The sequence below is a fragment of the Helianthus annuus genome, chromosome 11, assembly GCF_002127325.2.
Source record: "Helianthus annuus cultivar XRQ/B chromosome 11, HanXRQr2.0-SUNRISE, whole genome shotgun sequence".
Lineage (NCBI taxonomy): Eukaryota > Viridiplantae > Streptophyta > Magnoliopsida > Asterales > Asteraceae > Helianthus > Helianthus annuus.
The window spans coordinates 60,471,822-60,495,126 of record NC_035443.2 but is presented as its reverse complement, the minus strand read 5'-3'; the positions used below and the strand labels follow the sequence as shown (position 1 = coordinate 60,495,126).

The following is a 23,305-nucleotide window of genomic DNA, read 5'->3' as shown; positions in this document are numbered from 1 at the left end:
TACCTTCCCTTATATATCTATGTGTGTGTTTAACTAAAAACATTTTGATAAAAAAAGTTATATTATTTATCAAAATCAATTGAAAACCCACTAAAATTTTATGATTATGTTTTTGACCTGTTACCCAACCCGCTATACCCACTTATTTTTAACTCTTTCACTTGACAAAATTTTGTTTGGAGCATGCATATTGGTTGGTCCGGTATATTTTGTGCAGTTATGAATTACTAGCTTAAAAGGATTTATCTCTTTAATCACAGCTTGTTTCTTACACATGATAAAAAAATTATGACCTTAAAAACGTCCATGCAGATATTATCAGTGGCGGACTCAGGAATCTTTTTCACGGGGACGAAAACTTTTAAGTATCATTTGTCTATCGCTGTGTAATAATATTTTTCAGTTTTGTTTGGATCGGGTCGGATCGTATAAAATTTTAATGGGTATTTTAATGGATTTTGATAAATAATATAGCTTTTTTTTTTAATCAAAATGTCTTTAGTGATACATAGATATATTGAAGAAGTTATTAAAAATAATAAACATTAAGCTATATAAAGGGGAAACAAGTTATAAAATAAAGAGTAAATTGTTAAAATCATCCCTTAGGTTTGGCTACTTTTGTGACTTTTGTCCTTGAGGTGTCATTTTCATTCAAAAAGTTTGAAATCTTATCATTTTCGTCCGGGGCCATTTATTGAGATATGAAAGTCGCAATAAATTATCAACATCAAAGATAATCAAAGATAAAAATGGCAAAAAAAAAAAAAAAAAACAAAGGTGAATGAATACGATGCACAAATCGTTTTTGGATGAAAAAGGCAAATATGCCCAAACCTTATGAACGATTTTGACAATTTACTCTAAAATAAATTTAAAACAAAAATGTAAGCGTAAAACGCCAAAATTGTTCATGAGGTTTGGTCATATTTGCTTGTTGACATATTCCATCCAAAATAACAAAAAAGCTCTTAACCTCAACAGAAAAAATAAACTACGTTAGTGATTTGGATGAAAATGACAATAAAATGTAAACATTAAGAACTCAAATGCATAAAAAAATAAATTGTTTGGTCATATTTGGTTGTTCCATCCAAAAGGACAAAAAATCTCTTAATCTCAACAGAAAAATAAACTATGTTAGTGATTTGGATGAAAATGACAATAAAACGTAAACATTAAAACTAAAAACCCACAAAAATTTTCTTTTTTTTTTTGGATGGGACAATCAAATATGACTAAACCGAGTTTGTTATCGTTGTCTGGCCACAGGTGCAAAGACAACTGCGTGGCTAGTTTGAAACTACAAAACCAGCATCACCAGCATTTCAAAATTGAGCTTCATGAAATCCGTTTCTGTGTGGTGATCTCTTGCTTCTGTTAATGGCGGCTTTCGCAGCTACTCTAGGAACCTTCTTCAAACCCACTCTTACTCCTCCTTCCTTGAACAAACACAAATTCGTATACAAACGTCGCAATTCCACCATTTCAGCCACAACGGTTGCTGAAGATGCAGCTTCATCTTCATCTTCAACGATTACACAAACCAAATCTTTTTCAGGTCTCATCGAATTATCTTTATGCATTTCTCTTGCTTTCAGTTTAGGAGTGCCCTGGTTGGTTGGTTGAAACAAATTTATACAGATTTCTTCAACTAACTGTGTATGAAATGAAAACAATTGGTCTCTCTTGGTCCTGGCCTTTTGATTTTGTCATTTGTTTAGTATGTGACAGAATTAGGCAGATGTAAATAGAAGAAAAGAAATGCTTAAAAGTGTAATAGCTTAGGCAAATCCTTAACCTGAAAGCACTTTGAGTGCATAACTCCACAATTAGGCATGCTTGCTTTGTTTAAAAAAGGTACCGACATTGCCCAGTTGATGAATAATAATAATACTAATAAAGGGAAACAAAGCAGGAAGGAAACTGGGGCTGAATGTCTCAAAGTCAAGAGGCTGAAATCTAGGATTAGTAACTTTTCTATTTCTTATTATTATTTACATATTTCATTTCTCTTGTGTTTTCCTATATCTTGTTTGTTTCTTTCTTTGGATTATCTAGTGTTCTTGTATTGGAGATTAGCCCCTCGAGAATCAGCCTTTTGTTCTCTAGTCTCTATCACGCGATGTGCTTAATGCAGTGATGGAATTGCACTTGATGCCTTGACTAGTATTTGAACTAATCAGACCATCAATTGCAATGAGTCTGAGTTTTTCAAATCTGATTGAACGAATTTTACCCCCCGGTTGAGGTGTGCGCATGTAATGTATATATGTGTGGGCCCGGGGAGCGGCGTTGATAGCCGAAAGACAAGGGAGTACATGCACTAATCGGCCTTTGTCTTAATTGCTGAGTGTTTTGTGCCTTATGTCTAAGGCTTGATGCAAAACTACCATCAAGCCAGGGGTCTCACTGGAAGCAGCCTCTCTATTCCTACGGGGTAGAATTAAGGCTGTCTACATGTTACCCTCCTCAGACCCTCCCTTAGCTTTGCTATTGGTGGGATTTACTGAGTATGATGATTATGATGATGATGATCATCGATTGAGGCATTACGCCAGTATTTGGACAAAACAGACCATTGATTGAAAAAACTTCTAGAGATTTTTAATAATGAGCTCCTCGCACACGTGCGCATCAGCTTTTGGGGATCAAAACACATCATAGAGCCTCACGCCTTTTTAAACAAAGCTGGGATGGGAATAATTTCGGGAACATCGGACAATATAGGTTGGTTTGAGGGATCGGATGTTACAAAAACTGTCAATGCCCTGTTTGACTTGCTTTTGCAATGGAGGTTGACACTTATACTTCCACTGTTCTGCCCCTTAAGGTTTTTGTAGCATTAACGAATGCAAGTTTTACGCGTAAATTCAGTAAAAAACATAATTCCATTTTCACATTAATGGATAGTTTGCATTCATGATCAAAGTTTAAGCTTCCTGCTTTATGTTTGTTTATGGTTTAAGCAATTAAATTATTACATGTAATTTGTGAATGTTGTAAAACTGTATTCCAACTCTATTCTTAAACACTTGTGCATTTTTCGTTTTTTTTCAAATAAAGAAGGGCAAAATAGTCATTTAAGCAATGGCAAGATATCATGCAGGGAAGGCAGAAGCAGATGTTGTTGTCATAGGAAGTGGTCTCGGTGGACTATGCTGTGCTGGACTTCTAGCTAGATACGGGAAAGACGTTATAGTTTTGGAAAGCCACGATTTACCAGGTGGCGCTGCCCATTCGTTTGAGGTAAAAGATTACAAGTTTGACTCCGGCCCGTCTTTGTTTTCGGGTTTTCAATCTAGAGGTCTCCAGGCGAATCCCCTTGCACAAGTATTTCTTACGTCTTTCACACTCTTCTTTCCATACTAACCTAAAATGTTATATTATTTATGGTAATTATATCTATTTATTTATCTGTACATCTGTTTGATTATTTATAATCATCATGGTTAACAGGTATTGGACGCGTTAGGTGAGTCAATTCCATGTGCCAAGTATGACTCATGGATGGTTTATGTGCCTGAAGGGGAGTTTCTATCACGCATTGGTCCCACCGAATTTTTCAAGGTAGTTTTTCAATACTCAAAAGATGTTTGTAATATGTAAACTTATGGTTATATTACCGAATTTCTGTTTAGTTTAATCAATTTTCTACTTCTATAAGATTTTTGATTTTTTCTTTGTTTTTAAAAAATGTTAGGACTTAGAGATGTACGCGGGCCCGGATGCTGTGCTGGAATGGCGAAAACTTCTTGTTAGTGACGTTTAACTTTTTTTTTCTTCTACACTTGTTTGAACTCAGAAGTTAGATTTACTTTCATCTTTCATTAAAGAGTTAACTGCCATTTTCGTCCCTGTGGTTTATCCAATTATGCCAGTCCAGGCCAAATTTCAAATTTGTACCATTTCCGTCCCTGACATTCTTGAAACATGCCACTTTAATCTAAAAAGTTAACGATCGTTAACTTTGACTGTTCAATGAGGAGTGAAAAGTTTTTATTTAAGCATTTCAAATTTCCACGGTCGTTAACTTTGAGTGTTAAACACAGAATAATTAATTGTAAAAAGAAAATAAAAACTAGAAAATTACCTTTTTACCCCTCATTTAACAGTCAAAGTTAATGACCGTTAAGTTTTTTAATTAAACTGGCAAGTTTCAAGAATGTGAGGGACGGAAATGGTACAGATTTAAAATTCGGCGTGGACTAGCATAACTGGACAAACCACATGGACAAAAATGGCAGTTAACTCTTCATTAATTGTTGTTTAATTTCACTTCACTATTGATAGTGAAGTTGGACACCATATTGTTCTTCAAATATTGGTCAAATAAAGTCAAACTTCATTTTAAACAGGACGCGATACTTCCATTATCTGCAGCTGCAATGGCATTGCCTCCGTTATCCATCAGGGGTGACTTGGGCGTTCTTTCAACTGCCGGTGCCAGATACGCGCTCTCACTTTTAAAATCATTTGCACAAATGGGACCGAAAGGTGCTCTTGGTGCTACAAAGCTTCTGAGACCGTTTTCAGACGTTGTTAACTCATTGGGACTCAAAGATCCCTTCATCAGGAACTGGATCGATCTCTTGTCGTTCTTGCTTGCTGGAGTCAAATCTGATGGCGTACTGTCAGCAGAAATGGTACGTAAGTGACAATTTAGGATCATGTTATTTGTGGTAATTAGGTATCTGATGTTGTAGTTATATAGTTATATTTCCGTATTGCAGATTTACATGTTTGCAGAATGGTATAAACCGGGTTGCAGTTTAGAATACCCTTTCGGTGGAAGTGGAGCTGTTGTCGATGCTCTTGTTCGGGGATTAAAAAAATTTGGTGGTCAAATATATTTGAAAAGTCATGTTGATAATATTGTCATCGAAAACGGCCGAGCAGTTGGAGTGAAGCTAAGAAGTGGTCAAGTGAGTAACCGAGACTATTTAACTTATTTTTTTTTATTTTTTATTTTTCGGACGATAAATACTTGCACACACTTCTCATATTTGATTTTTTTAATAACGTTTGTGATATCGCAGTTTGTGCGTGCAAAGCAAGCTGTTGTGAGCAATGCATCCATGTGGGACACTTTAAAATTATTACCTAAAGAGGCTATTCCGAAATCTTATGAGGAAAGGATTGAAAATACAAAGCAATGTGAGTCATTTATGCATCTGCATTTGGGATTTGATGCGGAGGTGAGTGTCTCAAAAATAATATTTCTCTAGATATTTTATATTTTAGATAATTAGTGTGTTGATCACAAAAATTCTAAGATTTTTAATTATCTAATAGAGTAAAATGCTAAAATGGTCCCTGAGTTTTGCCCACTTTTGCCACTTTAGTCCAAAAATGAAACTTTTTGTATCTGGTTCCCTGAGCTTTCATATTTGTTGCCATTTTTATCCAATTGACAAATTGGATTAGAATTTTCTGTTAACTTCTCTCATTTTTTGTCGTTTTCCTCATTTAATTTTTTTTTTTACAGAAGATTTTATATTTTTATTCCAATCAATAGGGCAAATTACATAAGGATAGCAGGTAGACGGGCAACAAACTGCGCCGCCATTTAAATGGCATAAAATGACGATTATACCCTTCATTTAAATGAAAGTGTTTGATTCACTAAAAATATATTTTGAGCGTTCATTTGGATGAAAATGGCAACAAAATTGAAACCTCGGGGACCCAGATACAAAAAGTTTCATTTTTGGACTGAAGTGGCAAAAATGGCCTAAACTCAGGGACCATTTTGGCATTTTTTTCTCTATCTAATATTTTGAGTAAACCAATTTAGAAGGTTTGTTTCATGCACGAAAAATACATTTCGAGCGTTCAACCATTTCCTTTTTTAGCTAATAATTCTTTTACCTGATTAGAGATAAAACATATCCCGAATCTATTTCATATTCATATGTTATACATTTCAGTATTCGAATATATGCTTAATTCTTTATATGAAGGTGTTTAATTCAATATTTAATTATTAGGGGATACCGGAAGACTTAGGTATTCATCACATAGTTGTAAATGACTGGGACCGCGGAGTTGATGCTGATCAAAATGTGGTGTTGATATCTGTACCAAGTGTACTTAGTCCAGATCTTGCGCCACCTGGAAAGCATGTTTTACATGCGTACACCCCGGGAACCGAACCATTTCAACTTTGGGAAGGGCTTGACCGTAAAAGCGCAGAATACAAGCAACTCAAAGCCGAGAGATCTGAGGTAAGAGTTTACTCACTTCACTTTTACTATATTTAAATGAGACAGAATGTAAAGACTTTGATGAAATGGATTAAAACAGGTGACTATCAAAATGGGTCGGGCTTTGTGTAAAACTAATAATTTTTATGAATAATTTGTGCGTCAGATATGATTACAAAGATTATACTTTTCTCAAAGAGTAAAATGATATTTTCGTCCCTGAGGTTTGGCCAGTTTTGCGACTTTCGTCCAAAGGTTTGTTTTTCCGCGTCTGGATCCAAAAGGTTTGAAATCTTGCCATTTTCATCCGGCTCGCTAACTCCATCCTTTCTCTCCGTTAAGTTAGAGGTGTTTCCATCTTTTTTGTTAACTTAAAGGGCAATTTGGTCTTTTTCACTTTATGTAAAAAAACCAAATACCCCTGAAAAAGACCGAATTGCTCTTTAAGTTAACAAAAAGGACAGAAATACCCCTGACTTAACGGAGAAAATGGATTGAGTTAACGAGTTAGTCAGTCAGATGAAAATGGCAAAATTTCAAACCTTTTGGATCCAGATGTGGAAAACAATCCTTTGGACGAAAGTTGCAAAGCTGGCCAAACCTCATGGACGAAAATGGCATTTTACTCTTTCTCAATAATAATAATATAAATATTTGAAGAAAAGAACGTAGGAGATTTTATGCAACGAAATACATTTTGTGTGAATTTCAACCCGTTTGAGCCATTTCCTATTAAGTTTACTTTTATAAACTATGGGCCAGGTAATGTGGAAAGCAGTGGAACGATCACTCGGTCCAGGTTTCAGTCGAGATAAATGCGAAGTGAAACTAGTCGGGACTCCATTAACACACCAACGATTTCTTAGACGAAACAGAGGAACATACGGGCCGGCCATAGAAGCTGGAAAAGACTCGTTTCCTGGACACCCGACACCAATCCCGCAACTTTATTGCTGTGGAGATTCTACTTTTCCGGGAATCGGAGTCCCTGCTGTTGCTGCTAGTGGTGCCATTGTTGCTAATTCACTGGTTTCTGTTTCTCAACACTCTCAACTCCTTGATGCTGTAGGAATATAGTTAAACTACAAAGCTCATAAGTTATAATCTTTTGTTTATCTTTTCATATTCTTGCTTTTATAAGAAAGATACTTTGTAAAGAATGATAACAATAAACTGATCTGTATACAATGATAGAAAAACATTCCAAGATAATGCATGTATTTGATTCGAAAAAAAAAGTTGAAGAGAACAAAATCGGAAACCAGAAACGATCTAATTAGGCTTTAGTTTGACGTGACATCGGTTCAGTCCCAGTGAAAACAAGCCCAAACTCGGGTCTTTCTAGTTTCGAGCTTTTTTACACTTTTGGGAACATCTAAAACTAAGAACCATGTTATATACACATAAAATCTAAAACTAAGAACCAAATAGAATTTAGCCAAGGTTTTTGGAGGGGGGGGGGGGGTCACGCCTATCGCATACGATCGGTTTGAATGGTGTCTCGACGTTTGTTTTAGTATCGTTGATCGGGAGTGTTAAATGCAATCACGTTTGTTGACTTAACTCATCATCCCTCATAGAAACACGATTATATATTGGCGGACCGTGTAAACACAATGTTATCCTACCCGTTTGTTTTAAACAAAATCTACCGAACCACCATAAAGGCTTGAGCAAGTAAGTGAAGTATGATATTATTTTCTGTTAACATACAAATGAGAGGTTACAAAGTATATATAGACACTCAACAAACTCCAACTAACTCTAGTGCCACATCATCATAACGCCACATCATCTAACTAACTCAACTAACTCAAACTAACTCAACTATATACACTAATATGCCCCCTCAAGCTGAACGTGGATCACCCATGTGAATCTTTGATCTCAAAGTATCAAAACGAACATGAGCTAACCCCTTGGTTAATAAATCGGCAATCTGATCCGTGGTGGAAACATGTCGAAACTCGTAAAACCTCTGATAACACCATGTCACGAATAAAATGTAAATCAATCTCTAAGTGTTTCATATGCTGATGGTGTCACACCCTGGCTTTGCGGAAGCGTGGTTAATTTGGTGTGACTTCTTAATACCATAGCTTAATCATAACAAAGCTATATGAAAATAAAACCATGCAAGATCATCCATTGATTTAAGTTGAAAAGTAAAACCACCACAACATTGTCTAAATGTGTTGACACAAGCAACGGAAATTACAGTACTACAAAATAAAATATTGTTCAAAAGACACCAACACCAACATGAAACAGACGCAGTTTAAGAGCTGTGACCCGTCCAGGAAAAAGTCACATCCCTTAAACTTGGATGACCTCATAACTTTAACGCAGCGTGAAAACGGAGCATACCGTGCCAGATCCTTTAATTCCCTGAAATACATGTAAGTTGGAAAAATCAACAATAATGTTGAGCGAGTTCATGTGTAGGTGAGTAAATAAACCTTTGTATGTATAAAAACCCTGGTATGTAGCAAATAAGGAAAAAGAGATCACCAATGGTTTGCAAGGCCATTGATATGTGTGAAGTGCAAGTAGGAAGACTCAAACCTAGCGGATTTTGCGTTGGGCACAAAGTCACCCCAAGGTCCGTTCTGCTGGGCCTGAGGTTGGGCTCGCTACACCCAGATAGATCTACCGCTTACGTCCCTCGGTCCTACAATGAGGATTAATGGCCTCCAGTTCCCGCCTACCCACTCACATGATCTAAGTAGTAACCCTCCTTACGCTAACCATACCATGTAAAAAGTACTCGTAATCATAGTAACATGTATTTCACCCCCGCAGTTTAGAAAACTGAAAACAGTTAAGAGAAAAGGGGGACATGAACTCACAGTAATGCGTCCTCGATAACAGCAAATCAACTCAGTCTGCAGCACGACAACCTACAACGTGCTATATCTATTAGACGAACGGTCGTGCCTTAGCTTAGAGTTTTAATGTTCTTGGGGAAATAGTTAGACATCTATTTCGTGTTTAAATTTCTTGGTTAACGTATAAATAGATTCCTTCCCAAGGATGGGGTATTCGTACAAGCATTATGTATTCGGTGACTTAAAGTATTGACAAAATATATTTACAAGTCTCATAACCAACACTTTAAAGATTTATGTCAAAACTCAAGGTGAGGTTAAATTCCAAAATAAAGTTAAACATACTTGTTAGAAAAATAATTTTTCTAAGTCTCGGTATTTTTAGAAAAAAAAAATTCGCCAGAACTTCCCCTAAAACGAGAGTGTCTGTGCTAATACGCACATCATTTTCTTTTTGAAATCAACCCATGATCATCAACAATCAACCCTTACGTTTTAACACGCGAAATACTACCCTTGTCGCTTTAGTTTCAATATGTGAAAAAAAACTGGACTGTTTTCGGATGTGTAAATAAATTACTTAACTTATTCCAAAAATTCCCAAATTTTTGTGGAACGTTATAAACGACCCACAAATTATTGTGTAAAAATTTCGGGGTCTAGTTCATTACCAAAAATTTATAGAAAATCGTTTACCGAACTGTGATCAGGTTTGTTACATTCTGATCATAGTTTACGGAATTATTCGCCAAAAATTCCTGGTAAGTCCGTTTATCGAAAATCCAGTTCGAGGGTCACAAATACATCCGTGATCATCTTTGATAAAAGTTTCAGGGGCTGGTTTGGTTCAGGTTTCAAGTTGTGACTGAAAACATAAGACCCATTTTACTGCAGTAACAAACAGCCTTAGCTGCTGTCACGAAAACAGATTTTTAAAATAGTAACCGACATCAGAAAAATACGATTCCAGCGCCATTTTCTTCGTTTTTCGAAATGACACGATTTAGGCTTTTGAAATTCTGTTTTTTGAGTTTTTAAAGTCCGTTTACAGCCTGATGAAGACGGCTGGAAAAGTACATCAGCATGTTAATTTACGGTTTAAACATTACTAAATCGCATCAACGAGTGTCCGAACAATGGATTTAACAAGAAAACAACTTTTAAACATCAAGTATGATTTAGCCAACCCTGAAACCCACAAGATTCCGCTTCATGATTCGATTATAAGTAAACTTTCATGTAGATCTTATATTCAAAACTCATGCTTCATATTTTTCTAGTGTTCTTGTAATCTTGTAGTTTAAACAACAATACAACATGTTATAGGCCATAATTTTCGAACAAGATGAAACAAGGCAAAATGAGACTTACTACTAGCTTATAGCTAGGGTTGAAATCTAGTGAAGAAATGTGAGAAAAAGATGGTGTAAAAGGCTAGAACATTGCTCCTTTGAAATCCCTTCAAGTTGTAACCTCCATAGATGACCCTATAAGTTTGAATGAAGCTTGATATTTGAAGAGGATGATGTTGAAATGGTGAGGGTGATGGCTGCTATGTGTAACCGAGAAGAGAGAGAGATAAGTGAGGTGGGAGTGAATCTTGTGAATGGTAGGAAATGATGAAAGATCCTATTGTTCCATACTTATAATCTTCATCTCATATTTTGTTAACTAGCACAAGTAATATCCAAATAATATATATGATATGAAGTATGGTGGGTGATTTATGTGGGTCCATGAAGGACTAAAATCGTTGGGGGGGGGGGGGGTCTTAATGTAACATTTTGTGGTTAGATGGTAAAAGATAGTTACATTACAAGTATGAACTTCATATGCTAGTTAGTTATTATTTTAGCGGGTGTTATGGCATACGGGGATCATGACAAGCCAAAAATAATAAGACAAGGTATTTGACAAAAATTTAGTGTCCCGGGTAATGTCTGGTTATACGATTAAATACCGATCCGTTAAAAAGTTTAATTATGCCGAAAAAGGTCCTTTATGTATATTTTTGTAACATAAATTATCCCCGTCACTTAGGAAAATATACGGGACCGTTCTGCCCTGTTTTTGCACTTTATTAGTAATGTAAGAATGCTGAGTTTTGTATTTAAGTGCAGAATGTTGTACTTAAAGTACGTTTTAGGCACATCCGGTCACTATAAACTTCACCTAGTGACGCAGTTCTACGATCCTCACCTCCCTACACTCACTGCTAGTGTAGTAATCTATTCCCGGCTCATAATGGCCTCAGAGACAGTAATTGTCTGATGCTGGCTATGTCAGCATGTTTGCTGGGTATCCCGTAGTGTGCTCACTGTGCTTTTTGTGCATCAAGGTTGTCACTAGTGTTTGTGCATAAATAATAGAGTGACAATATAAAATGTGATGCTTGAGCATGTATGTATCAGAAATCAGTAAGCAGTTTAATCACATTTGTAAGCAAGCACAGTAATTAAGCGGTAATTAAATATTAATTAATTCGTACGGATACCTGGTTTGGTGAGGGTTGTCACATTCTCCCCCCGTTAAAGAAATTTCGTCCCGAAATTTAAGTTCTGCTACTAGATGCAGGGTTCTTAGGAAATAAATGGGGGTATTTCTCTTTCATTCGATCCTCACGTTCCCACGTGAATTCAGGTCCATGCCTAGCATTCCAACGAACTTTGACGAGTTTGACACTACTCCTGCGAGTTTTATTAACTTTCCAATCTGTAACCTCAACAGGTTCTTCAGTAAAGTGGAGCGTGTTGTCGATATGAACTTCATCAGCAGGAATGATCACTGTATCTTGTGTTGGACTTTTTCTCAAATTGGATACATGGAATGTATCGTGAACACCATGGAGTTCAGCAGGTAGGTCCAACTTGTAGGCTACAAGCCCAATCCTTTGCAGAATTCTGAAAGGGCCAATGTAACGCGGATTCAACTTCCCACGCTTTCCGAAGCGTGCCACACCCTTCCAGGGTGAAACTTTCAATAAAACCATATCTCCAACTTGGAATTCCAAGTGTTTCCGGTTTGGATCCGCATAGGCTTTCTGTCTTTCGCGAGCCGCTTCGATACGTTTTCGAATTTGCGAAATTTTATCTGTCGTCTCTTGGACGATTTCGGGACCAACAAGCTGTCTATCACCTGCGTCAGCCCAGCATAGTGGTGATCGACACTTGCGTCCGTAAAGAGCTTCAAATGGCGCGGCTCCAATACTAGTGTGGTAGCTGTTGTTGTATGAGAATTCGGCCAATGGTAAATGCTTATCCCAGCTATCACCAAGATCCATTACACATGCTCTCAGCATATCCTCCAGTGTCTGAATAGTTCTTTCACTTTGGCCATCAGTTTGCGGATGGAATGCAGTACTCAAATTCAATTGTGAGCCAAAAGCTTCTTGGAAGGATTTCCAAATCCTTGATACAAATCTCCCATCTCTATCAGAGATGATTGAGAGTGGCACTCCATGACGTGCAACTATTTCTCTCATGTAAATTTCCGCAAGCTTACTCGTACTGTCTTTCTCCTTGATTGGCAAGAAATGTGCGGACTTTGTTAGGCGGTCAACTATCACCCAAATGGTATCATGGCCCCTGGGCGTCTTGGGCAGTTTCGTTATAAAATCCATTGAAATCTGTTCCCATTTCCACTTGGGAATTTCAGGTTGTTGCAGAAGTCCCGAAGGCTTCTGGTATTCAGCTTTCACCTTGGCACACGTCAAGCACTTGCTAACATAAACAGCAACGTCGCCCTTCATCCTGGGCCACCAATAATAATCCTTAAGATCCTGGTACATCTTATCCGCACCGGGATGAATAGAGTACCGTGATTTGTGTGCCTCATCAAAAATAACTTTTCTCAACCCACCAAACAGAGGAACCCAAATCCTTTTCATAAAACATAACGTTCCTTCCTTGTTTGGTACTAATTGCTTCTCCATCCCACGGAGATATTCTTCTTCAAAGTTTCTTCCCTTAAGAGCTTCCTTCTGCGCGGCACGAATGCGCAAGGAAAGATCTGTCTGGATGATCATCTCCAAAGCCCTAACCCTTATGGGCTTGATCCTTTCTTTACGACTTAGGGCATCGGCGACCACATTTGCCTTCCCTGGATGGTACTTTATCTCGCAGTCGTAATCGTTCAACAATTCGACCCAACGTCTTTGTCTCATGTTCAGCTCTTTCTGGTTGAATATGTGTTGTAAGCTCTTGTGGTCTGTGAAGATTGTACACTTCGTACCATATAGGTAGTGTCTCCAGATCTTTAATGCAAATATCACTGCGCCTAGTTCCAAATCATGCGTGGTATAGTTCCTTTCATGTACTTTCAATTGACGTGACGCGTAAGCTATAACTTTCTGGCGTTGCATCAACACGCAACCCAATCCTTGACGTGAGGCGTCACAGTATACCACGAAATCATCTGTACCTTCCGGTAGTGCTAAGATCGGCGCATTGCAGAGCTTATCCTTCAACAACCGAAATGCTTCCTCTTGTTTGATTCCCCAGTCAAACTTCTTATCCTTTTGCGTGAGGAGTGTCAGTGATTGAGCGATTTTTGAAAAATCCTCAATGAACCTTCGATAGTAACCAGCCAAGCCTAAGAATTGTCGAATCTCGGTTGGCGTCTTTGGAGTTTCCCAATTTTTGATTGCTTCAATCTTGGTGGGGTCCACATGTATCCCATCCCCATTCACCACATGTCCAAGGAATTGGACTTCACGTAGCCAAAACTCGCACTTGGAGAACTTGGCATACAACTGTTCCTTTTTCAGCAGTTCCAGAATTGCTCTTAGATGCTGTTCGTGCTCAGCCTTTGTCTTTGAGTAAATCAAAATATCGTCGATGAATACAATCACGAACTTATCGAGATACGGCTTGCAGACTCGATTCATTAGGTCCATAAAAACAGCAGGCGCGTTTGTCAACCCAAACGGCATAACTAGGAACTCGTAGTGTCCATAACGAGTTCTGAAGGCTGTCTTTGGGATACTTTCCTCTTGTATCCTTAACTGATGGTATCCAGATCGAAGATCGATCTTAGAGTAAAAGCTTGAACCTTGCAGTTGGTCGAATAAATCATCTATCCTTGGCAGAGGGTATCTATTCTTGATCGTCAGCTTATTCAACTCCCGGTAGTCGATACACATACGAAAACTACCGTCCTTCTTCTTGACAAACAGGACCGGAGCTCCCCAAGGTGAGAAGCTTGGTCGGATAAAACCTTTGTCAAGTAACTCCTGGAGTTGTGTCGACAATTCTTGCATCTCTGAAGGTGCAAGTCTATAAGGTGCCTTAGCCACAGGCGCGGCGCCTGGAACTAAGTCAATGTGAAATTCCACTTGCCTTTGAGGTGGCAATCCTGGCAAGTCCTCTGGAAAGACTTCAGGATATTCCCTCACGACAGGGATGTCTTCGATTTTCGGCTCAGCAGCTTTCTTATCCACGATGTGTGCCAGGAAGGCAGCACATCCCTTTTGTAAACACTTACGAGCTTTCAGGCAACTGATAATTCTCAAAGGCGTATCACGCTTCTCTCCATGAACCATAATTGTCTCACCATCTTTGGTTGGAATACGGATGACCTTTTCGTGACAAACAATTTCAGCCTTGTTTCTTGATAACCAATCCATTCCTACTACCACGTCGAAGCTTCCCAGCTGGACTGGTAGTAAATCCAAAGTAAACTCACGCTCTCCCAGCTCGATTACACAACCTCTGACCACTTCATTGGCTTCTACCAACTTTCCATTTGCTAATTCGATTGAGTAAGGAATATCTAATTTACTAGCGGCTAAACCAAGCATATTCTTAAACTCTAACGATACGAAGCTATAATCGGCACCAGTATCAAATAAAACGGATGCAAAGCGTTGGTTTATAGGGAACGTACCAGTAACAACATTGGGATCCTGGCGCGCTTCCCTCGCTTCGATATTGAAAACCCTTCCCCGTGCTTGGTTCAATTCCGGGCAGTTCCTTTTAAAATGCCCCATGTCACCACAGTTAAAACAACCCATTCTTTGACCATTTCCTGCTCCATTCCCAGCTTGATTGTTGTTTTGGTTACGATTCACATTACCAGCTTGATTCGCATTGCTGCCTCGATTCCCGTTTCCTCCATTGCTCCCCTGAGTGCGATTCCCAATACCACCACGATTATTGTTTCTATTTCCAAATCCTCCTTGGCCTCCCCGGCCAGTACTAGCCCAGCAAGAATCCTTCAAGTGGCCTAGCCTTCCACAAGCTTCACATACTTTTGGCCCGCATCGGCCAGAATGGTGACGCTGGCAGGAGTCACACTTGGGATGAGTACCCATATATCCCTTTCCTCTCCTTCCAGTACCAGTCATAGCTTGAACCGGTGCGCTTGGTTCTCCTTTCCTGCCATCACTGCTTGTGCCTTGTTTGAAATTCGAGAATTTTCTTTTGTTGTTCCCGGACGACTCTACATGAGTCTCCTTCTTCTTTTGCTCAACATCAGAAAACTTGTTTAGGCGGATGGCCTCCTCAGTGAGAGCTACGCTTAGATCGATCGCCTCGGTGATTGTTGCCGGTTTTGAGGTGGTCACCATACTAATGATTTGAGGAGCTAAACCCCAAATGAAGCGCTCAATCCGCTTGAATTCTGGCGTGACCATATAAGGTACCACCTGTGACAGGTCGTGAAACCTCTGAACATATTCCGCAATTTTCGGTCCTTCCATCTTCAGATGCCAAAACTCGGTTTCCAACTTTTGAATTTCAGCGCGAGAGCAATACTTTTTACGCATGAGCTCTTTCAGCTCGTTCCACGTCAATGCGTAGGCTGCAGCTTCACCAAGTGTTTGGACTTGTAAATTCCACCATGACAGGGCTCCGTTCAAGAATAGCCCAGAGATGTAAGTAACCTGCTGATCTGGAGCGCATTTGCTCATGCGGAGAACTGATTCTGTCTTTTCTGCCCAACGAACAAAAGCAACAGCACCTCCGGTGCCATCAAAGTTTACAGGTTTGCAGTCTAAGAACTGCTTGTAGGTGCACCCTGCACATACGTTACAACATATGAATGGCATTAGCAACTTGCTATAGATATCCAATGTATCATGGTAGGCCTTAATAACTTAGTATTACCATGAGGCGGATTGTTGTTGCCGGTATTGCCAGAATTACTTCCGCTAGCTCCTCCTTGAGAGGCGGCGTATTGCGCGATGGCGGCAGCGATGACCTGCTGAAGTTCTGCGTCGTTGGTAGGCATGCGTGTTTGACGTCTCGGCGGCATCTTCTAAAAGGTGTGTTAACGTTGGTCAGGTCATAGTAGTAATGTGTGCGTATATAACGATAGTGGTAATACATAACATCTCATGTTAAAATAAACCGAACACCTAACATCTCATGTTATAGAACATAAACAACCAATTACACTACATCCCATGATATAAATATAAATAATCAATAAATCAGCCATGCATGTAATGAGAATATTGCGATTAAGCTTTCATATAACCAAGACCACGATTACAATGTTTACGAGTTTCATAATGTAACATACATCCAAAAAGGGACCAAGGGTCACAACGCCCTTGTCCGAAACGTCTAAATATATACAAATACCAAACATCAAAAGTCATCATCGCCAGGTGGTCTTCAAAAAAAAAAACTGTGCAGCCGACTTAATCGCTATCTTCTCATTAAAAGTAGTGGTACCTGCATCAAACCAAAAGTGCCCTCATGCTGCTGGTGGTGGAGGGGGAGGGGGAAAATGAAAGTAGAACAAACTGCGCATGAGGAGCCAGTCCGCCTCCATGGCGTGGTGAGAGCGTGACAGCTGCTCTAACTGCTGCTCCAGGACCTGGACACGACGCGTCAGCGCGTCATGCTGTAGCATGAATGAGACGAGGACATCCTCCGTAGACGGTCCGACAAAATAGGGATGATATGGATCTGTCGGCGGCATGACGGATGATGATGTCCAGAGAAAAGGCTCGCTGGACGGAGTAAAAGGTGGTACAGTGAACGGTGGAACAGGGGGAACAACAGTATGGTGAGGGACCTGCGGTGCAAACTGATCCCCTCCGGTCAGAAAAGGTGCATGGCCAAAAGGCTGATGAGATGGGCCCTCTCCAGGACGCGGTGGAGGGATCTCATGAAGAAACGTGACGGGCAGATCCGCGTGATGCGCATCAGCCGTGTGTGTGGGGAATAAGGGTGCATCAAAGGGAGCTAAAGCTGGTGCATCTGGTACTACAAAAGGTGGAATATCATCATCGGCCTCAATCCACCCATTCTGGGTGTCAGCATACTGGGGGTCGACATGAGCCGCGAAGAGTGCATGGTCGGGCTCTAGAGGTACCGGGTCAGGAAGGGGAGCAACAACATCAGGCTCAACCTGTATATCAGCATGGATAGGTGGTGGAACAGAGGAAGAAACCGACTCATGAGAATCAGGAATCGACGAATCAGAATGGGCCTGCTCATCAGGAATCTCAACTAATGGGAGAGCTACCTCGTCTGCTATCGGGGCCCCACCCTCATGGTGACCCTCCGGGGGACCCGCGAATAGATCGAGGTCGTCCTCGAACTCGAAATCGTGAGGCAAATCCTCAGCAGCAAAAGCAACGTGTGGAACGGGAGCAGGGATCTCCACAAGAGGTAGATCCCCGGCAGGAACACCATCAGCATGAGGTATATCATCCCCAAAATCGGGTATAGCAAAAGGCTGGAATGCATCCTCGTCAGTGCTGTCTGTATCTGATGTATGAACCTCTGAATCAGTGTACATCGGGTCGTCTGAGTCTACTGCCACTGGGTCTGAAACCCCGCTCGATGAAGACATAGTGTCTGTAATACAACCACAGATATGCACATATATCAATCATATAATCAAGTAAACACATTAGTCATCAATAAGCAACTAAATATCTCTCCTAGTCCCACTAGCCTCCCAGCCTCCCAGCCTCCCAGACTGCTCTACCTAGTCCCACTAGCCTCCCAGCCTCCCAGACTGACTCCCTAGTCCCACTAGCCTCCCAGCCTCCCAGACTGACTCCCCTAGTCCCACTAGACAACTACCTCAGCCTCCCAGACCGAGCCCCAGCCTCCCAGACTGAGCCTATACTAACCATTAAAAGGTGCTCAACATTTGTTTGTAAAAACATTTTGAATCTGGACTTAAGTGGTATCAGTGTAAAAATGTTTTCGTGAGAGCCCTAGTGATCATAGTCTAGACTCGAGAAGGAATCCTAGTTCGCTATGATCAGAGCTCTGATACCAAGCTGTCACACCCTGGCTTTGCGGAAGCGTGGTTAATTTGGTGTGACTTCTTAATACCATAGCTTAATCATAACAAAGCTATATGAAAATAAAACCATGCAAGATCATCCATTGATTTAAGTTGAAAAGTAAAACCACCACAACATTGTCTAAATGTGTTGACACAAGCAACGGAAATTACAGTACTACAAAATAAAATATTGTTCAAAAGACACCAACACCAACATGAAACAGACGCAGTTTAAGAGCTGTGACCCGTCCAGGAAAAAGTCACATCCCTTAAACTTGGATGACCTCATAACTTTAACGCAGCGTGAAAACGGAGCATACCGTGCCAGATCCTTTAATTCCCTGAAATACATGTAAGTTGGAAAAATCAACAATAATGTTGAGCGAGTTCATGTGTAGGTGAGTAAATAAACCTTTGTATGTATAAAAACCCTGGTATGTAGCAAATAAGGAAAAAGAGATCACCAATGGTTTGCAAGGCCATTGATATGTGTGAAGTGCAAGTAGGAAGACTCAAACCTAGCGGATTTTGCGTTGGGCACAAAGTCACCCCAAGGTCCGTTCTGCTGGGCCTGAGGTTGGGCTCGCTACACCCAGATAGATCTACCGCTTACGTCCCTCGGTCCTACAATGAGGATTAATGGCCTCCAGTTCCCGCCTACCCACTCACATGATCTAAGTAGTAACCCTCCTTACGCTAACCATACCATGTAAAAAGTACTCGTAATCATAGTAACATGTATTTCACCCCCGCAGTTTAGAAAACTGAAAACAGTTAAGAGAAAAGGGGGACATGAACTCACAGTAATGCGTCCTCGATAACAGCAAATCAACTCAGTCTGCAGCACGACAACCTACAACGTGCTATATCTATTAGACGAACGGTCGTGCCTTAGCTTAGAGTTTTAATGTTCTTGGGGAAATAGTTAGACATCTATTTCGTGTTTAAATTTCTTGGTTAACGTATAAATAGATTCCTTCCCAAGGATGGGGTATTCGTACAAGCATTATGTATTCGGTGACTTAAAGTATTGACAAAATATATTTACAAGTCTCATAACCAACACTTTAAAGATTTATGTCAAAACTCAAGGTGAGGTTAAATTCCAAAATAAAGTTAAACATACTTGTTAGAAAAATAATTTTTCTAAGTCTCGGTATTTTTAGAAAAAAAAAATTCGCCAGAACTTCCCCTAAAACGAGAGTGTCTGTGCTAATACGCACATCATTTTCTTTTTGAAATCAACCCATGATCATCAACAATCAACCCTTACGTTTTAACACGCGAAATACTACCCTTGTCGCTTTAGTTTCAATATGTGAAAAAAAACTGGACTGTTTTCGGATGTGTAAATAAATTACTTAACTTATTCCAAAAATTCCCAAATTTTTGTGGAACGTTATAAACGACCCACAAATTATTGTGTAAAAATTTCGGGGTCTAGTTCATTACCAAAAATTTATAGAAAATCGTTTACCGAACTGTGATCAGGTTTGTTACATTCTGATCATAGTTTACGGAATTATTCGCCAAAAATTCCTGGTAAGTCCGTTTATCGAAAATCCAGTTCGAGGGTCACAAATACATCCGTGATCATCTTTGATAAAAGTTTCAGGGGCTGGTTTGGTTCAGGTTTCAAGTTGTGACTGAAAACATAAGACCCATTTTACTGCAGTAACAAACAGCCTTAGCTGCTGTCACGAAAACAGATTTTTAAAATAGTAACCGACATCAGAAAAATACGATTCCAGCGCCATTTTCTTCGTTTTTCGAAATGACACGATTTAGGCTTTTGAAATTCTGTTTTTTGAGTTTTTAAAGTCCGTTTACAGCCTGATGAAGACGGCTGGAAAAGTACATCAGCATGTTAATTTACGGTTTAAACATTACTAAATCGCATCAACGAGTGTCCGAACAATGGATTTAACAAGAAAACAACTTTTAAACATCAAGTATGATTTAGCCAACCCTCAAACCCACAAGATTCCGCTTCATGATTCGATTATAAGTAAACTTTCATGTAGATCTTATATTCAAAACTCATGCTTCATATTTTTCTAGTGTTCTTGTAATCTTGTAGTTTAAACAACAATACAACATGTTATAGGCCATAATTTTCGAACAAGATGAAACAAGGCAAAATGAGACTTACTACTAGCTTATAGCTAGGGTTGAAATCTAGTGAAGAAATGTGAGAAAAAGATGGTGTAAAAGGCTAGAACATTGCTCCTTTGAAATCCCTTCAAGTTGTAACCTCCATAGATGACCCTATAAGTTTGAATGAAGCTTGATATTTGAAGAGGATGATGTTGAAATGGTGAGGGTGATGGCTGCTATGTGTAACCGAGAAGAGAGAGAGATAAGTGAGGTGGGAGTGAATCTTGTGAATGGTAGGAAATGATGAAAGATCCTATTGTTCCATACTTATAATCTTCATCTCATATTTTGTTAACTAGCACAAGTAATATCCAAATAATATATATGATATGAAGTATGGTGGGTGATTTATGTGGGTCCATGAAGGACTAAAATCGTTGGGGGGGGGGGTCTTAATGTAACATTTTGTGGTTAGATGGTAAAAGATAGTTACATTACAAGTATGAACTTCATATGCTAGTTAGTTATTATTTTAGCGGGTGTTATGGCATACGGGGATCATGACAAGCCAAAAATAATAAGACAAGGTATTTGACAAAAATTTAGTGTCCCGGGTAATGTCTGGTTATACGATTAAATACCGATCCGTTAAAAAGTTTAATTATGCCGAAAAAGGTCCTTTATGTATATTTTTGTAACATAAATTATCCCCGTCACTTAGGAAAATATACGGGACCGTTCTGCCCTGTTTTTGCACTTTATTAGTAATGTAAGAATGCTGAGTTTTGTATTTAAGTGCAGAATGTTGTACTTAAAGTACGTTTTAGGCACATCCGGTCACTATAAACTTCACCTAGTGACGCAGTTCTACGATCCTCACCTCCCTACACTCACTGCTAGTGTAGTAATCTATTCCCGGCTCATAATGGCCTCAGAGACAGTAATTGTCTGATGCTGGCTATGTCAGCATGTTTGCTGGGTATCCCGTAGTGTGCTCACTGTGCTTTTTGTGCATCAAGGTTGTCACTAGTGTTTGTGCATAAATAATAGAGTGACAATATAAAATGTGATGCTTGAGCATGTATGTATCAGAAATCAGTAAGCAGTTTAATCACATTTGTAAGCAAGCACAGTAATTAAGCGGTAATTAAATATTAATTAATTCGTACGGATACCTGGTTTGGTGAGGGTTGTCACAGATGGAACACAGGATTGACTGCAAGATATGTGGCCCCAAGATTGTCACACCACAAAGTCGGTGGACAAGGTAAATCAATATGCAACTCATGTAATAAAGACATAATCCATCGAATCTCAGCAGCTGTATCAGCCAACGCACGATACTCTGCCTCAGTACTAGAACGAGCCACAGTGCGTTGTTTCTTGGAACTCCAAGTAACAAGATTGGGTCCAAGAAAAACACAATACCCAGTAGTCGACCTGCGATCATCAGGGCAACCTGCCCAATCAGCATCAGAATAAGCATGAATGTCAAGTATAGCAGATCGACGTATACTCAATCCAAAAGAACTCGTGCCTCTAAGATACCGTAAGATCCTCTTGACCGCTACCCAATGTCGGTCAGTAGGAGTCTGTAAAAACTGAGACACCTTACTAACCGCATATGCTATCTCTGGGCGAGTCAAGACCAAATACTGTAAAGCCCCAACAGTATTCCGATACAGAGATGGATCAGACAATGGAATACCAGTATGACGAGAAAGCTGGCGTCCAGAAGCAACAGGAGTAGGCAAAGGACGACACTCAGAAAGACCCGTACGATGAAGTAAATCAAGTAGATATCGCTGCTGAGAAAGATGTAATATCATCGGTGAAAGTAGCCTGAACCCCCAAAAAATAAGACAACTCTCCTAGATCTTTGAGTGCAAACTGCGAATGTAACTGTGCAATCAAAGTAGTAACAAAAGTAGAACTCCCAGTGATAATGATATCATCCACATAGATTAACACATAGCAAACAGTAGAATCAACTCTATATACAAAGAGGGATGTATCAGAGACGCACTGTGTAAAACCACTAGTAGTAAGAGCAGAACAAAGCTTGGAAAACAAAGCCCTAGGAGCCTGCTTCAGACCATACAAGGCCTTCTGCAGAAGACAAACATGATCCGGTCTAGTGGAATCAACAAAACCAGGTGGCTGAGACATGTAAACCGTCTCAGATAAGTCACCATGCAGAAAAGCATTGTTGACATCCACTTGTCGAATAGACCATCCTCGAGAGAAAGCAAGTGAAAGGACAAGCCGAATGGTAGTAGGTTTGACCACTGGACTAAAAGTCTCAGTATAGTCAATACCCTCAGTCTGATGAAAGCCCTTGGCGACAAGCCGGGCTTTATATCGGCTAACAGACCCATCTGGATTGCGCTTAATCCTGTAAACCCACTTGCAACCAACAATGTTGGCATCAATGGGTGCCGGAATCAGACACCACGTCTGGTTGGCGGATAAATCATCCATCTCAACACGCATCGCATCCCACCAAACTGAAAACCGCTGAGCCTGATGAAAAGTAGATGGCTCAGTAGTAGGAACTGTGGAAGCATGAAAAACAACATGATCAGGAAACTGTCGAGGATGTTGAGTGTGATCACGAGAACGAGTAACCATAGGATGACGAGTAGAAGTAGAAGAAGGAGGTGGTGGAGGAGCAGGAGGTGGTGGGGGAGAAGTGTGACAACCCGTAATTTCGACGCTTGTTAATTATGATTAGAGGCACAAATAACTCTTTATTAATTAACAATTCTATAGCGATATGAAAGAACAAAACAAACGTTGGTAACCAAGATGCTAGAGAAGCATTTTCATCTTAATTTCTATGCATAATATACACGTAAATATGATTGTAATTAATATTCATATTTTAACGCAGTCTATTTTAATAAAGATTACAGGTTCAAC

General features: G+C 39.7%; 1 protein-coding gene across 1 annotated transcript; it reads left to right on the top strand.

Annotated features, from left to right (window-relative positions):
• The first annotated feature begins 1,221 nt into the window (after positions 1-1,221).
• Positions 1,222-7,418, top strand: LOC110865813 (prolycopene isomerase 1, chloroplastic). The gene is made up of 9 exons (XM_022115134.2): positions 1,222-1,561; positions 3,110-3,333; positions 3,460-3,570; positions 3,704-3,757; positions 4,359-4,646; positions 4,734-4,925; positions 5,040-5,198; positions 5,991-6,227; positions 6,969-7,418. Exons 1-9 carry the CDS (start codon positions 1,384-1,386, stop codon positions 7,281-7,283), a joined length of 1,758 nt encoding a protein of 585 aa, XP_021970826.1. The 5' UTR covers positions 1,222-1,383; the 3' UTR covers positions 7,284-7,418.
• Positions 7,419-23,305: the final 15,887 nt, after the last annotated feature.

What these genes read in the sequence shown, in the direction of transcription:
- LOC110865813 (XM_022115134.2), top strand. Translation starts at nt 1,384, where the DNA reads ATGGCGGCTTTCGCAGCTACTCTAGGAACCTTCTTCAAACCCACTCTT. An exon ending in AGGCGAATCCCCTTGCACAA is followed by an intron (nt 3,334 to 3,459) that starts GTATTTCTTACG and finishes CATGGTTAACAG; the next exon opens with GTATTGGACGCGTTAGGTGA. An exon ending in ATTTGGGATTTGATGCGGAG is followed by an intron (nt 5,199 to 5,990) that starts GTGAGTGTCTCA and finishes TTTAATTATTAG; the next exon opens with GGGATACCGGAAGACTTAGG.